We start from the raw sequence: 15,073 nt of genomic DNA, 5'->3' as shown, positions 1-15,073 counted from the left end.
TTTGTCAGGTATGAGGTCTGGGTTTCAGTTCTAAGAGCCAACACCGAGCTATCGTTGGTTTGGTCAATTTTTAGCAGCTCTCATTTCTCCCTATAAATTTCTTGCCACCTGCCTCATCTTGAATGTGTTGCCTTCTAATCAAGATATGATCGAGTTACCCACATGAAAGGTTTAGTGAAGCATTGAAAGATGATTGATTTACAGGTTATTTTTCTTCTTAGTTTTGTTATCTACATCCTTGATTCTCTTCTTTGAAATGTGATTTCTCTATGAACACTTCTTGATTCTTGATGCTCTTATTGACTTGCTTCCTTGACCATATAATTTCCTCCCATGCTCTCCTCTTAATCTTCATGCTTCCTGATCATCCATAGCTGAGAAAACTCTAGAGTTTTTTAGGCTTCAGTTATAACTTTCTTGCACAGGGCAGTCTTTGTTCTTTTGTTGATTACTGATGTGATAGATTGTTCAAACAACCCAGGAGTTAAGAGTTAGAATTTAGGGATGGTGGTGTTTGCCAATGGTGCCAAGCATAATAGTGACGTGACTTTATTGATTGAATTAATCATTCTAGTCTTTAGAATCCATTACATTGCTGTCTAAGTCTTGGGTCAAGTTTGGGTAGATATTATCTTATTTGGACTTTCTCTTTCGAGCTTTCTTGTAAAACATGTTTGCTAGTGAGAGAGGTTTCCACACGCTTATAAGAAATGTTTCGTTTTCCTCTTCAACTGGTGTGAGATCTCACAATCCACCTCTCTTGGGGTCTAGCGTCCTCGCTAGCACACCGTTCGGTATCTGGCTCTGATACCATTTGTAACAATCGAAGTCTACCGCTAGCAAATATTGACCTATTTGTGTTTTTCTTTTTTCAAGTGCTAACGATAGACTTGAACTGTTACTGAGTGATGTCCCACATTGGTTGGGGAGGAGAACAAACCACCAATTATAAGGGTGTGGCAACCTTCCCCTAGCAGACGTGTTGTCCCACATTGGTTGGGGAGGAGAACAAACCACCAATTATAAGGGTGTGGCAACCTTTCCCTAGCAGACGTGTTTTAAAACCATGAGGGGAAGCCCAAAGAGGACAATATCTGCTAGCGGTGGATCTGGGCCGTTACAAATGGTATCAGAGCCAGGTTTCGATCCTAGGACCTATGGGTTTGAAGGGTGTGGAAACCTTTCCCCAACAAACCCTCTTTTAAAGCCTTGAGGGGAAGCCCAAAGAGGACAATATTTGCTAACGGTGGATCTAGGCCGTTATAAATAATATCAGAGCCAGACACCGAACGATGTGCCAATAAGGACGCTGGGCCCCAAAGGGGAGTGGATTTGGGGGCGGTCCCACATCGATTGGAGGAAGGAAAGAGTGTCGGCGAGGATGCTGGGTCCCGAAGGGCGGTGGATTGTGATGTCCCACATTGGTTGGGGAGGAGAACAAATTACCATTTATAAAGGTGTGGAAACCTTCTCTTAGCAGACGCGTTTTAAAGCCTTGAGGGGAAGCCCGGAAGGAAAAACCCAAAGAGAACAATATCTGCTAGCTGCTAGCGGTGGATCTGGGCCGTTACACACTGCCAACGGGTAACCATGGTTTGGTAGTTTGTATTATTCAAATTGGAGGATTTGATGATGGTGATATGGTGTTGTTTTATTCTAAATGCTACATAGGAAGCTACGGAAAGGCTGTGTACTGTATGATTGGATACTTCAGCCGGCCTTGGAATGCGTGCTAGCCATGACAGGTTGGTCCTCTGCAGCAGGAAATGGACAACTCTCTTAAAATTCATGCCTATATTTGTTCCACAAGTTGAATGCTACAGATTTGCTCTTAAAATTTACATTATCAAAGGACAGCCCGTGTGAGATTTTGGAGTATTTGATGTCTTTCAACCATACAAATGTCTCATATCTGATTCCTGCTGTATCTTTCAAGTAAGGGGTCTCGTTTTTAGCGTCGTATTTGAACTATTTGAACTATATTTGACCCTTTTGTAAACTAAAATATTAATGTCGATCAGTACGTTCGGAGAAAATTTCTGTCACCCATTTCATTATTCTTCTCCACAAAAATTTCCAATTTTTTTTTGTAGGGATCGGGCAAGGGGTTCCCACGGGGAATGTAGGGGGCTCGTGTCGGGATTAAAAGAAAAATAAGATTCTTTTCTTGCTTTTTTATGTTTCTACATATATATTTTTTGAGTCCCCTTTTTTTACTTTGGAATCTGTTTGGCGGTGAAGAGTTCTCATCTTTTTACCACACTTTATTCCACTTATTATTGTTAGGAATATATTGTCCACTTTGTGATCGTTTCCTAAATTAGTCGATGTGGGACTTTCATCATCCAACACCTCATTCCTTTTGGAGTCATTTGTCCACTTTGTGATCGTTTCCTAAATTAGTCGATGTGGGACTTTCATCATCCAACACCTCATTCCTTTTGGAGTCATTTGTTCGATATTTGAAGATTTACCAATCTATTGGCACGACTAAGTTTAGAGCATGGCTCTGATGGCTCTGATGCCATGTTAGGAATCATGACTTTCTAAGTTTAGGGCATGACTCTGATACCATGTTAGGAATCGTGACTGTCTAAGTTTAAGGTATGATGATATCATGTTAGGAATCATGACTCTCTAAGTTTAGGGCATGGCTATGTGATACCATGTTAGGAATCATGACTCCCTAAGTTTAGGACATGACTATGTGATACCATGTTAGGAATCATGACTCCCTAAGTTTAGGGCATGACTCTGATACCATGCTAGGAATCATGACTCCCTAAGTTTAGGGCATGACTCTGATACCATGCTAGGAATCATGACTCTCTAAGTTTAGGGCATGACTCTGATACCATGTTAGGAATCATGACTCTCTAAGTTTAAGGCATGACTCTGATATCATGTTAGGAATTATGACTCTCTAAGTTTAGGGCATGACTCTGATAACATATTATGACTCTCTACAAGTAGGATATTGTCCACTTTTAGCATAATCTCTCGTGACTTTGATTTGGGCTTTCCCAAAAAGTCTCATTCTAATGGGGAGAGAGTATTTCTTGATTATAAACAATGATCGTTCCCTAAATTAGCAGAACTTTCCTCCTCCAACAATTAAAAAAAAAAAAAAAAAAAAAAAAAAAAAAAAAAATTCCCCTCTTTATAATTACTCGAGTTCCCCCTCTTTTTTCCCCTGCATTACTACCCATTTCCCAAAATGAGCGCCAAGGACAAGGACTGCGGCCACCACCACGACCACTACCAACAATTCCTCCGCCGCCTCGCCGCCGTCCTCCTCGCCTTGACCATCATCGTGGGCATTGTAATCTTCATCATATGGGCAGTTCTCCGCCCCTCCAAACCCCATTTCATCCTCCAAGACGTCACCGTTTTTAGCCTCAACGCCTCCACCTCCCCAAATCTCTTGTCTTTGAGTATGCAAGTCACAATCTCCTCGCGCAACCCCAACGACCGCATTGGCGTTTACTACCTCCAAATGGACGTTTATGGCGCTTACCGCGGCCAGCAACTCACCCTTCCCACACTCTTGCCTTCCACTTACCAAGGCCACCGTGACATCGTCGTTTGGTCCCCTTTTCTCTCCGGCGACGCCGTCCCCGTCGCCCCTGACGTCGCCGTGTCGTTACAGCAGGATAAAAACGTTGGGGCAGTTTTGTTTGATGTTAAAATGGACGGGCAGGTTAAGTGGAAGGTGGGCACGTGGATTTCGGGCAGGTATCATTTGAATGTTAACTGCCCGGCGTTTATTAAATTTGGTAACGCTGATCATCATGCCATCGCTCTTGGCTCCGCCATGAAGTTTCAGATCGTTCAGAGCTGCCATGTTGAAGTTTGACCTTCTTTTAAAAAATTTGCAACAAATTTGTGTCTTCTGATAATTTTCGTGTCATTAATTTATTGAAGTTGTAAGAGGGATCATCAAGTGGGTTATCGGATACCCGTTTTGATCATAGTACTAATATTTAACTTCGAACGTGTTTGAAATAAATTTTAAAGTGTTGTTTTATCGATTAATGTTATTTAATGCCAGGTGCTCGTATAAGATATATGATCATGTTAAAAGTGAAAGAAATTGTCGATAAATTAACTTAGTCTAATGGGCAAACTCAAATAGTAAAAGTTTAAAACAATGTCTTTCCGTTCTAATTCGTACACCGAAAAATGCACCATCCAACATCCATTTACGTCACTATTCATATCACCAATCTAGCTACGGGCTATAGCTAAGGTGAGTATTGAGTGTCGTCTGCCTCCCTCCCACCGTCTCCTCGACGTGGTGTTTTCGTTTTGATGGTTGTTGGGTTTTCTAGAATCTCTCCTTTTTTGTTGTCAAGAATATTCAAATGTAGAAGAAAAGAATCCATACGATATGCCGTGAATATTCAAAGTTCAGAATATATCACTAACATCTATTACAAACGTCAAATATTCTTAACTTTTATAATAATTTTAGAACCGTAGAGATGTGCATGAATTCAGATGGAGTAATGAAAAATTCCAAACCAACACAAAATTTTAGACGAGTCGGATTGACCCCACAAAAAAAAATCTAACCCGACCTAAATTTTTAGTTAGTAGCTCGAATTGATTGAGTTATCGGTCACTTAAACATCCTTAATTTGGTCTTGTAGTTGTGGTTTAGGGTTGATGGGCTTGAATGGACGGTTGGATGTGAGTTAGGATGATCCAGATCTTTTCACGTGGGCTCCTTTTAAATTTGGGCTTGGAAGTGATGGCCCAATTAAATATAAAAAGCCCACAATCCAGGCCCAATTTTGGTTGGGCCACACGACCGTAGAGTAGAATGCAACGACCACGAGTAATATTGGGTGAAGGGGAGGCGTTACGTTACGCGCCAAATAATCGCCACTCGATTTGCTCAACAAAAGGCGCGCATCGCCGATTCGAACGTTTCTTTCGTTTACCTTTATTCCTAAATGTCAACCCGGCTGCGCTTTACCCTTAAAATTAATTTTGATAAATTGAAATTAGAGACAAACTCCACAAATTAAATTAAATTAAATTAAATTAAATTAATAATTTTGTGTATTTATTTATTTATTTATTTAATTTAATAAGCGCTTCCCTCCACATCTATATCCGAACGAACCAAGTGTTCCCTCCTTCCTTTCAACCTTCTCCCTTCTCCTTTGCTCTCTGAATCTCTCCCGCTTTCCTCCATTTTCTCAGCATCCAAACACCATCACAGATCTCTTCCCTTACCTTCTTCAAATTCTTCTTCGATTTCCATCGATTTCCCCCAATTCGCAACACTCAAGGAGCTCACTGGATCTTGGCCTCTCCGTCTCTTCAACGCTGCTCCATGTCGGGTTCTCCAGCTCCCAACTCCTCTGGCCACCCGCCGGAGCAGATCATGCTCTCTCTTAAACGCCACCTCCCTTTCTCTTCTATCAAACCACCATTTGCATCTCCTGGGGACTATCACCGCTTTGCCCTCGACTCTCCACTCGCCGATCAACAACTTGACTCTATCGTAGTCAAATCTCCGGTCTGTTTCTTTTACTTGCATGTTTTTGTTGGTTAATTATATATCGCTCTTCACTCTCAGTATTATTCTATGAGTTTCTGTTTGTGATTATAGTCTCAAATCCAAATCTGTCTGGTTAGTAGGTCTTTACGGCTTATCAGGAATGGAAGTAGGTGAGATTAGTGAAAATAGTTAGTTTCACTGATTTCGTCATACTGAGAGCTTGAGACTGTGCCTTTTGAATACTGCGCCGAAAAGAACATGAATTTTAGCTCAATTTTGGTGTTACTTTAGTTAATGAATTATGATGTTATCACCTTCAATTCGTGTCTTTCTTCTGTACTTAGTTAAGTGTATCGAGTATTTCAGTCTCCTTCCATTCTTGACCAGTGCACTTCTTGGTCACTATAACTTATTCTCTCTCAGAATTTATTAATTTTCACTGACTAACTACTTTTCAATATATTGCACTTGGTCCTTTTGATCAAATCAGGTGTAATGCGAGGGATATAGATAATTTACGTTCTATGGATGGGTAAATAAAGAGTTGGTAGCTACAAAGTCAGAACTCTGGTCCTTACTGCAGATAGATGATACTTGTGAAATAGGTTTCATGATTATTTTTCTAGAAAAAGAATGTTAAAGGTATAGTGAAGGATGTGTTTGTTCGATAGTAAGTTCTCAATTATTATTATAGTACATTATCTATGCCTGATATATACAAATGATAGTGGAAGGCAACTACCTCAAGGGGTTTGTTAGCTGGTTTGATCTATTCATGTAGTATTATTGTGAGTTGACATATTCAATCTCGGGTATAACCAAAATGATTCTAGATCAGTGGTCGAATAGGTCAGCAGGAAAGGCATTCCATTTTTTTTGGTTGTAGGTGCTCCAATTCTTTAAAGGGCCAAATCTCCTGATCATCTTTGAAACCCCCCAGTTCATAATCTTTGTATTTTTAGGCTACTATCATATGTTATATACAATTATTCTGAGAAGTTAATTTAATTGCTGTTATGCATGGTTTGAATACCCCGTACTCTTGTGCTCGTAATGGTGTATTCTTTCAAGAATATTTTTCATACATGTTATCTTGATTTCATTATCTAGATCTAGACATTCGTGGAATGCTAGGGATGTGCATTGTTTGAATACATGGATATCTCAAGCTACTACACGCTAATAAAAAATGATGAATGGTGTTTTATCTATTCAGTATTTTTTTTTACTGAACTAGATTTTTCATTTGAGGTTTATTGTCGTTTTTTAATGATTCCATCGTGAGGTCCTTGAATTTTTTTACCTTGTAAATAATTTGTTTCTTCAACCTTTGTTTCACGTCAAACTTATTTCTAAAATCTCTCAAGTGTGGACAAAAATGAACCACCCTCCATTTTCATTGACAATTTTCTTTTCAGATAATTAATTCAAGTATAATCTTACTGCTTTGGCACATCCTTGCAACTTTTTGTCAGTAAATGAAAACTCTGAGGGAAATCCACCAAGACAACCAAATGGAAACGAAATCAGGGTGGATCTTGGACGTTCTGACTCACGATGGTACTAGAAGAGTTTAACACATGAAGGACATTTCCAAGATGGCAGTAACACTCTTCCATATTCTAAGTGAAAAGATGGAAAACAAACTATCAAAATCAAAGAAAAATGAGCTAATGAGAACATAATAGAGAATTGGCCTAGGAGAACAGAACAGACAAACACATCCTAATAATTTCTGTAAAATCTTTCAATGTGATGTTTATGTTTATGTTTATCTTTTCAACTCTTATTTATTTTTCTCTTGCTTCTTCCCCTTCTCCCCCTTTATGTCTAGGAATATTCTTCGTCGTTCTCAAAATTTTGAATTTGAAGAATATTTAGAGGTTGTTTTAAAATTGTTTTGAAAAGTAGGTTTTTTGTTTCTTAAATTTTTTTTTCTTGTATAAACATGTTAATTCTTTTATGACTGCATTAAAAAGTTTATCTTGTTTTTTCTTTTAGCGTGTTCTTCCAAATGATCCATTCCCCGAATAAGTTATTTGTTTCAAAATCATGAATCTGTCTGATCTGTTGTGCTACTTTTGCTAGTACCTCGATTACAGTTGTCAAAAAATGGTTTTGAAAACAAAATCAGAAAACTATCTCAAACTAGTTTTCCGAACAATCCTATAGTATTTGAGAAAAATGTTTCAACTTTGATATTTGCGTGAATAGAAAGGAGGGGAAATCAGGACTAATTATTGAAAGAATTGTAGTATGTGCCCTTTTTAAAGACATTGTTCTCAATGTTCCTTTATATTTTTATGCGCCCATGGCGGTCCATTTTTTTTTTTTTTTAACATTTGTCATTTTACCAAATATAACCTTAGTAGTAAACTAGATAGGTAGTGGTATTAACAGGTTGAATGACAAGTATGGGATGGCATTTTGAAAGTGTTTATTATTGTTGCAAATTGGGATTGTTTTGATCTTATGATTTTTCTGAACATCTACAAAAAGTTCTTATGGAAGGGTTGGTCATGTAAAAACCACTATTGGAGGACTTTTTGCATGCCTCAACACTGATCACTCTCATTCATTAGGTTCTTACATTTCAAAGAAACGGTACTCTCAGCATGACCTAAATAATCATTACTGAGCTCAGCTACAAATGATACTCCAATACATTGTTGAAGATTTTATTGCTTATTGATCATCCATTTAGAGATAAGTCTAAGATATTTTCTGCCCATACTTTCTTAGCTAGTCTTTGATGACTTGAGAGGAGGAGAGATTGTCAAGGTTTAAATAGTGCTCTTGTGGATCTTTGGGTTTTCATTTGTTTAAAAGCTTCCTCTTGGCTACTCGAACTAAAACCTTTAGTAAATCATTTCTTCCCTTGATCTAACACCACTTGGAGAGTGCTCTTATCACAATCTTCGGATGTCATTTGTTTGAAAGGTTTGTTTGGGTTTTGGTTGGGAGGATGTGCTATAACCTACGAGGAAACTGGACCATGAATTATTAAAGCTTGCAAGCAGTTATGAAGCCTAAGATTATGAAGGAAGGTGTGCCGCTGGTTGATAAAAGCCCACATGCTTTGGATTCAATGGATGCCATGGATATTTATCTTTTTTTTTTTTTAGACGACTTGCTTAGATAGGAATTAGTTTAGGCTTAGCAGTATAACAACTTGCATCTGACATACCTACATCAAGTCTTAATGGAACAACTGAGAATGAGATTCTATGATATATATCACAAGAATTAATTTTCTAGACTTACGGTCTGTGTGGTAGGAGCTGTATTATTGTCTTTCTGGTCTTGAAAGTAATTAACCAAATAACTTTCCTTCCCCAGTTTGAAAGGCAGCAGATTTTCTTTATTAATATAGCTCTCTGATAATAATCATTTTCTTAATTAAATTAGCCTTCTTAGATTATGTAATGATACAATCATTTGTTGCACATGTTGCTAAGTTTGTTTGAAATATTGGATCCTGTCTATCAGCAATTGAAGCGGAAGAGTGAGGCAGCAGATTATGAAGCTGAGTCAACTGATAGAGCAGCTGGTCCTAGATTTACTGAAGTAGTTAACAGTTCCCATCAAACACCTGTATCCGTAAAAGGAGGAAAGGGAAACAAATCAAGGCTAACCAAATGTAGTAGATCAGGGCCACAGACTCCCATGTCAAATGTTGGTTAGTAGTATATCATACATGTTGGTACCCTTGGGTTTGAGTCAAAATAATTGACATATATGAAATACCTTCTCCCATTCTTGTTGAGTGAGGAAAGTGAAACCTCTTTCGCTAGTGAAAATACATAATTAGTTTATTAGAAAAATTTTCAACTTCTTCCCCCTTTTTGTTTCACAAAGCTAGCATATTAATGAGAAAATGTCTAAGTTTCAGGTTCACCTTATGCAAACAATCTTACTCCAGTTGGTCCATGCCGTTATGATAGTTCTCTTGGTAACTTGTTACTTCTGGTGACTTTGTTGGAACTGTCTTATGTTTCCTACTAGCGTACATTCCTAATTTTAGTAATTTTCATGTAGGTCTCTTGACAAAGAAGTTTATTAATCTGATCAAACAAGCGGAAGATGGTATTCTTGATCTAAATAAAGCAGCTGACACGTTGGAGGTAACTGTACTTCTAGAACATTATAGGCTTTTCTTGTGAAGTTCAATTAGTTGACATTTTTGTGCTTTTAGGTACAAAAAAGACGAATATATGATATAACAAATGTCCTTGAAGGAATTGGTCTCATAGAAAAGAAGCTTAAGAACAGAATTCAGTGGAAGTATGTATTATGCCATACATTCTTTGGAGGTTCATGGCTCATTATTAAGTAGTATTGTCTTTCCTGTGAAGCTACTTATTACTTGAGTAACTGATTAATTAGGGGGCTTGACGTCTCAAGACCAGGGGATGTTGATGACAACTATGCTGGTCTACAGGTATGCAAAAACCGAACATTTTGACTATGTCCTTCGTTTCTGCTGCTACTCTTTGATCTCAATATGATTAGACTTGTATTCTATCAAAAGGAACAAAATTGCGTTTGTTGGGTGAAATTGCATGAAATTTGCAAGAAAGCAAGTAATTTGATTGCATTTACATGTCCATGTCATTGTTGTTTACTTCTTAATCTTTCGACATCACTTGGGGCTGTGCTGATTTGTCGACCATATTATTTTTTATTAACATGATGATCACTGTGTACATATTCTGTCGAGTGAGTACATTTATGCCCTTCAGTTCACATTCTATCTCAATCTTATTCTTGACGTTGGTAAGTTTCTCGTTGGTGAAAAAATTTGTTTCCTAGCTAATACTTGCACATTTTAATTTCAAGCTACCAGATTAAGCCTCAATCATAGTTACATGTGCAGGCGGAAGTAGAGAACCTTTCCATGGAGGAAAATGGATTAGATGAACAAATAAGGTTGTTAACTAGTCCTTTATTCAGTCTTGAAATTGAAAATTTTGTGCCCCTATTGTCATTCAGAGGCTTTTAATAATTGCAGAGAGATGCAGGAAAGATTACGAGACCTCAGTGAAGAGGAGAACAACCAAAGGCAATAGTTTTCACCAAAATTCACCTCCTAACGTTATTATTACTTTTTTTGTAATAAAGATGGGAATTTAAAAGTTGTATAATTTATCTAATGGTTAGGTGGTTATTTGTAACCGAGGAAGACATCAAGGAGTTGCCGTGTTTCCAGGTTAGTTTATCCCAGAAGGAAGTGATAGGCAAAGAATTTGGATTTACAAATATTAAATGTAGCTCCGTTTTGAACTGTTGTGTCTATATTTTGCATTCTACCAGAATGAAACTCTTATAGCTATTAAAGCTCCCCATGGAACCACTTTAGAAGTTCCAGACCCTGATGAGGTAACTTAATCGTAGAAGATTTTTGGAAAAGGTACCTATTCATATAGCTTATCTTCCACTCACCTTTCCCATCATCTATCAGGCTGTTGACTACCCCCAAAGGAGGTATAGGATAGTCCTCAGAAGCACCATGGGCCCCATTGATGTTTACCTTGTCAGGTAACGTTTCTTTTTTTGTTGTTGAGGAATGTTTGACTCTGTAGTCTGTGCTGAAATATATACCACCATCTATGGCCATATTAATGAAACAGTACTAGGAATTGGAATTGCCTATTATTCATAATATCCCCTTTTCCTACTACCAACATCCTCCTCCTTTTCCTACTACACCTAAAACTATATGCGCTCCATTTTCATTTTGCAGTCAGTTTGAAGAGAAGTTTGAGGAGATAAATGGTGTGGAAGTGTCCCCAAGCTTGCCGTCGAGTTCTGGGTTTAATGAAACACCTGCAGCAACGGTAGTAACGGATGATACCAGGGGAAAGGAAATTGGAACGCGGGAGCAAGATGTAAATAGAATGTGCTCTGATCTAAATGCTTCGCAGGACTTCGTGGGTGGAATTATGAAAATTGTTCCCTCGGCGGTAGATGTAAGTCTAATTTTTCAAGAAAATGATTGGGGGCAAGGAAGGGAAGAGGGCTAGTACACCTTACCTATAAACAAAAGTTGGTTGATTGGGATAAGGACAAAATAAAAGCACAAGCAACACGTTAGTTTCAAAGAATTGGTTGGTTCCATTTGAGAGGACTGTGTATGAAAGCATGAAAAGTGTTCCATCAGTTGAAGTGAGTCTAGATTCTAGCAGATGTAGACAACAGAAATGAATAATTCTAGCAACAACAAATTAGTTTTTCTATAATATTTTCTGGAGCGAAATAATGAAATGAAGCATTTCAGATGGGAGTAGGGTAGTTTAGTTATGAAACCAGGAATTATTTGATGGTCAGAGTGAGCTGTTTTCGTCAATTGTCATCCATTATTTAGCCGAGGGGATGAATGTTTTGCGTTCATTATATAGTTTATTTATAAATTAGAATGCTTTTTTTTTTAGGACACAATAATAATCATCTGATTTCTTTGTTTTTTATTCAGAGTGATGCTGATTACTGGCTCTTGTCTGATGCTGATGTTAGCATCACTGACATGTGGAGAACTGAACGTATCCTCTCAATTTAAATCCATCCAACTTTTTCCCTTATTAATATCAAGTGATACTGCATACCTTGACCCTCATGTAGCTGGCGTTGAGTGGAATGAACTGAGTACATTTCATGAAGATTACAGTATTGACAATGTCAGCACACTCCAAACCCAGAATCCACCTTCCAATAATTCACCTGATGCGCCTTCTGCTAATCCTTCTAGCAGTTAAAACTGTAAAGAGGATTCATTGAGATAAATCCAATGATCGATGCTATGACCAAGCAAGAACTTGTATGATGTATGATCCTCGCAATCCTTCCTTAAGGTGCAGGAACTGGAACCTATGATCTCGGATCCTGGAGAAGCTCCTCTACCAAATGCTAGAGTGGAAACCAATGGCAAGGGCGCCCGTGTACAGTTTAGTATTAGAAATGTATAGTAAATAAGTCATTTTCGTATTGTCCAATTCTTTGTTTCATGGTAAGAATACCAGGACATTCATTTAAGTCACAATTCACACGTCTCATGTGCAAAGCTGTAATCCCCCACCTCACGAGTTGAATTATATTCCCAGTTTCTGGTATCTACATATACTTTTTAATGGATCATTTAAGTTCCTAAGTTTGAGAAATGGTCTAATTTTCAATTGATTAGTTCTGCAGGTCATTTGGTGTAAAGTTTCCAGTCTTAAACTGCTTTTTCAACAGAGCACAAAGCCGGAATCATTAGCTATGATTCAAAAGAATGGATACTGAAACTCATCAGTATAAGCCAGACATTTGGTTGAAGCCTGGAACAGGAAAAGCTTAGCTAAATTTGGTAATCTTCCTTGAACTGCTCTACATTTTTATGCTTAGATTTAGGATGATTCAAATATTTATGATAAAAAACTATCCTGTTATGCTTTGGGTTGCTGTGAATTAGTTTGAACAGAATCGTAATATAATAATGAATTGAATTCTTATTTATATATGTTCTTGTTTCAATATACTTCTAATCCGTACAAAACGCCGGCGTGCTTTTCCGGCCCATCCTTTCCAAAGTACACATCCCTCATCTTCTGAAAGGCATGCCATGTTAGCAGGCTATCAGAACCAGCCTGGTGGCACTTTCCCACCGCCCTGTCCACCGCTAGAGTCTTAGCCACACGCTCCAACCCGCCGTAGAGGCTATCACAGAACCGCATCATGTGCTTGACATCATAAACCTTGTTCCCAAAGAAAGCCTTGAGAATCTTCAAGAACTCGTCGAGGCGGCTAGGAAGCTTCCGGCGAGTGAGGATCTTGACCAAGTAGCCAAAGTCATAGGCACTATGGAAGGTGACCCAACTGACAGAGGGATTACAGAGCAGACCGGATGACATGAGCAACTCGGAGAATCGTGCCGAGTCAACCCCGTGAGCTCTGTTGCGTTCGAAGTCGATGCCCTGGCGTTTCAAGAGGTCGATGGAATCAGGCGCGTGGAGGTCACGGGTAACGTCAAAATCCCTGAAATTGAACTCCCAAATGAATCTCTTGTCGGTACCGAGAGTAGGAAGGTTGCCGTCGGCGTCGGAGAGTGTGAGACCGACTTGGATTAGGTTGAGAGCGTCGACGTTGGACTTGAGGAGAAGGTAATGATCAGAGGGGCGAGATGGGTGGAAGGCAGGGCGGACGACGACGCCGGGAAACTCAGTGTCCATGGAAATGAAAGGGTAGCGATCAACAAGGCGGTTGATGAGACGGAATTCGTGGTGGAGATTGAAGTCCCAGACCTCGCGGACATGGATGGGGGAAGAGAGATGCTGGATTAACATTTTGGGATTGGATTGGAAGATCGGGGAACCGAAAGTGGGTTATAAAGGAGGGATTGAGGTGAGGTGAGGTGAGGTGAGGGGGTTATGGCGAAGAAAAAGACGGTGTAGTGGGAAAGAGGTGGAAGTTTCAGTGGAAGTGTTCAATTCAATGTTCTTCATGGATTTGAACACAAACCCATAGGAATCAGTCTACCTGCTTCCCACCTGGGATTTTGATTTCTTTATCTTTCCCTTTTACACGTTTTTCTTGTTCTTTCTCACCTATCCTCTATCCTTTAGCCGTCTTGACTGCGCAATACATATCCTATTCTTCTTACACTGCTTTGGGTCAAGCGTCAAAATGATGTGATTTGAACTCCCTCTGCCTCCCTAAGTCAAGTCAATGGCTCTTGGTCTTCCCCAATCCGCACGCCACTCGGCCATTCTTTATGCCACCATTGACCTTCCTTCCACTCTATTTGTTGCCTTATATAAAATGATGCAAGACTTCCTTGAACTCCATTTCGTGTTTATGACTTTGTAGTTGCGTATCGTTGCTGTTCTTACAATGTCAATCACTTCTAAGTGAAACGGAATTTTTTTCCTTTTTTTCTAGTCAAGATTATGTTTTGGTTTTAGTATGTCGTTGGTTGACATTTTTGGTGTGTCCTATTCTGACCACTTCATAGGTGTGTCCTATTCTGACCACTTCTAAGTGAAACGAAATTCTTTTCCTTTTTTTCTAGTCATGATATCGTTTTGGTTCTAGTATGCCTGTTGGTTGACATTTTTGGCGTGTGTCCTATTCCGATCACTTGTGAAACAAAATTCTTTTCCTTTTTTTCTAGTCATGATAATGTTTTGGTTCTAGTATGCCTGTTGGTTGTGTGTCTTATTCCGATCACTTCTAAGTGAAACGAAATTCTTTTCCTTATTTTCTAGTCATGATAACGTTTTGGTTCTAGTATGCCTGTTGGTTGACATTTTTTGTGTGTGTCTTATTCCGATCACTTCTAAGTGAAACGAAATTCTTTTCCTTTTTTTCTAGTTATGATGACGTTCTGGTTCTAGTATGCCTGTTGGTTGACATTTTTGGCGTGTGTCCTATTCCGATCACTTCTAAGTGAGACGAAATTCTTTTCCTTTTTTTCTAGTCATGATAACGTTTTGGTTCTAGTACGCCTGTTGGTTGACATTTTTAGCGTGCGTCCTATTCCGATCACTTCTAAGTGATACATTCTTTTCCTTTTTTTTTATTCTAGTC

At 38.8% G+C, this 15,073-nt stretch overlaps 2 protein-coding genes and 1 pseudogene across 3 annotated transcripts; 2 read left to right on the top strand and 1 right to left on the bottom strand.

The window, feature by feature from the left end:
* Window positions 1-3,185: 3,185 nt before the first annotated feature.
* Window positions 3,186-4,027, top strand: LOC111795808 (NDR1/HIN1-like protein 1 pseudogene; annotated as a pseudogene).
* Window positions 4,028-5,108: 1,081 nt separating this feature from the next.
* LOC111795825 (transcription factor E2FB) lies at window positions 5,109-12,643 on the top strand. Of its 2 annotated transcripts, none has more exons than XM_087124067.1 (14): window positions 5,109-5,530; window positions 9,002-9,191; window positions 9,405-9,464; window positions 9,551-9,636; window positions 9,708-9,796; window positions 9,899-9,953; window positions 10,389-10,441; window positions 10,524-10,574; window positions 10,673-10,721; window positions 10,826-10,891; window positions 10,974-11,050; window positions 11,256-11,481; window positions 11,985-12,051; window positions 12,131-12,643. In XM_087124067.1, the coding sequence occupies exons 1-14, from the start codon at window positions 5,345-5,347 to the stop codon at window positions 12,262-12,264; spliced, it is 1,389 nt and encodes a 462-aa protein (XP_086980193.1). In that variant the 5' UTR covers window positions 5,109-5,344; the 3' UTR covers window positions 12,265-12,643. The 2 variants fall into 2 exon arrangements, with proteins under 2 accessions (XP_086980193.1, XP_086980192.1); XM_087124066.1 differs by having other exon boundaries at window positions 10,377-10,441.
* A 330-nt stretch (window positions 12,644-12,973) lies between these two features.
* On the bottom strand, window positions 12,974-13,918 carry LOC111795886 (putative CCR4-associated factor 1 homolog 11). The gene has a single exon (XM_023678514.2). It carries the CDS (start codon window positions 13,828-13,830, stop codon window positions 13,018-13,020), a length of 813 nt encoding a protein of 270 aa, XP_023534282.2. The 5' UTR covers window positions 13,831-13,918; the 3' UTR covers window positions 12,974-13,017.
* Window positions 13,919-15,073: the final 1,155 nt, after the last annotated feature.

This window comes from Cucurbita pepo, chromosome 5 (assembly GCF_057944985.1).
Source record: "Cucurbita pepo subsp. pepo isolate OVF chromosome 5, ASM5794498v1, whole genome shotgun sequence".
Lineage (NCBI taxonomy): Eukaryota > Viridiplantae > Streptophyta > Magnoliopsida > Cucurbitales > Cucurbitaceae > Cucurbita > Cucurbita pepo.
This window is presented reverse-complemented; position numbering and strand designations above follow the sequence as displayed.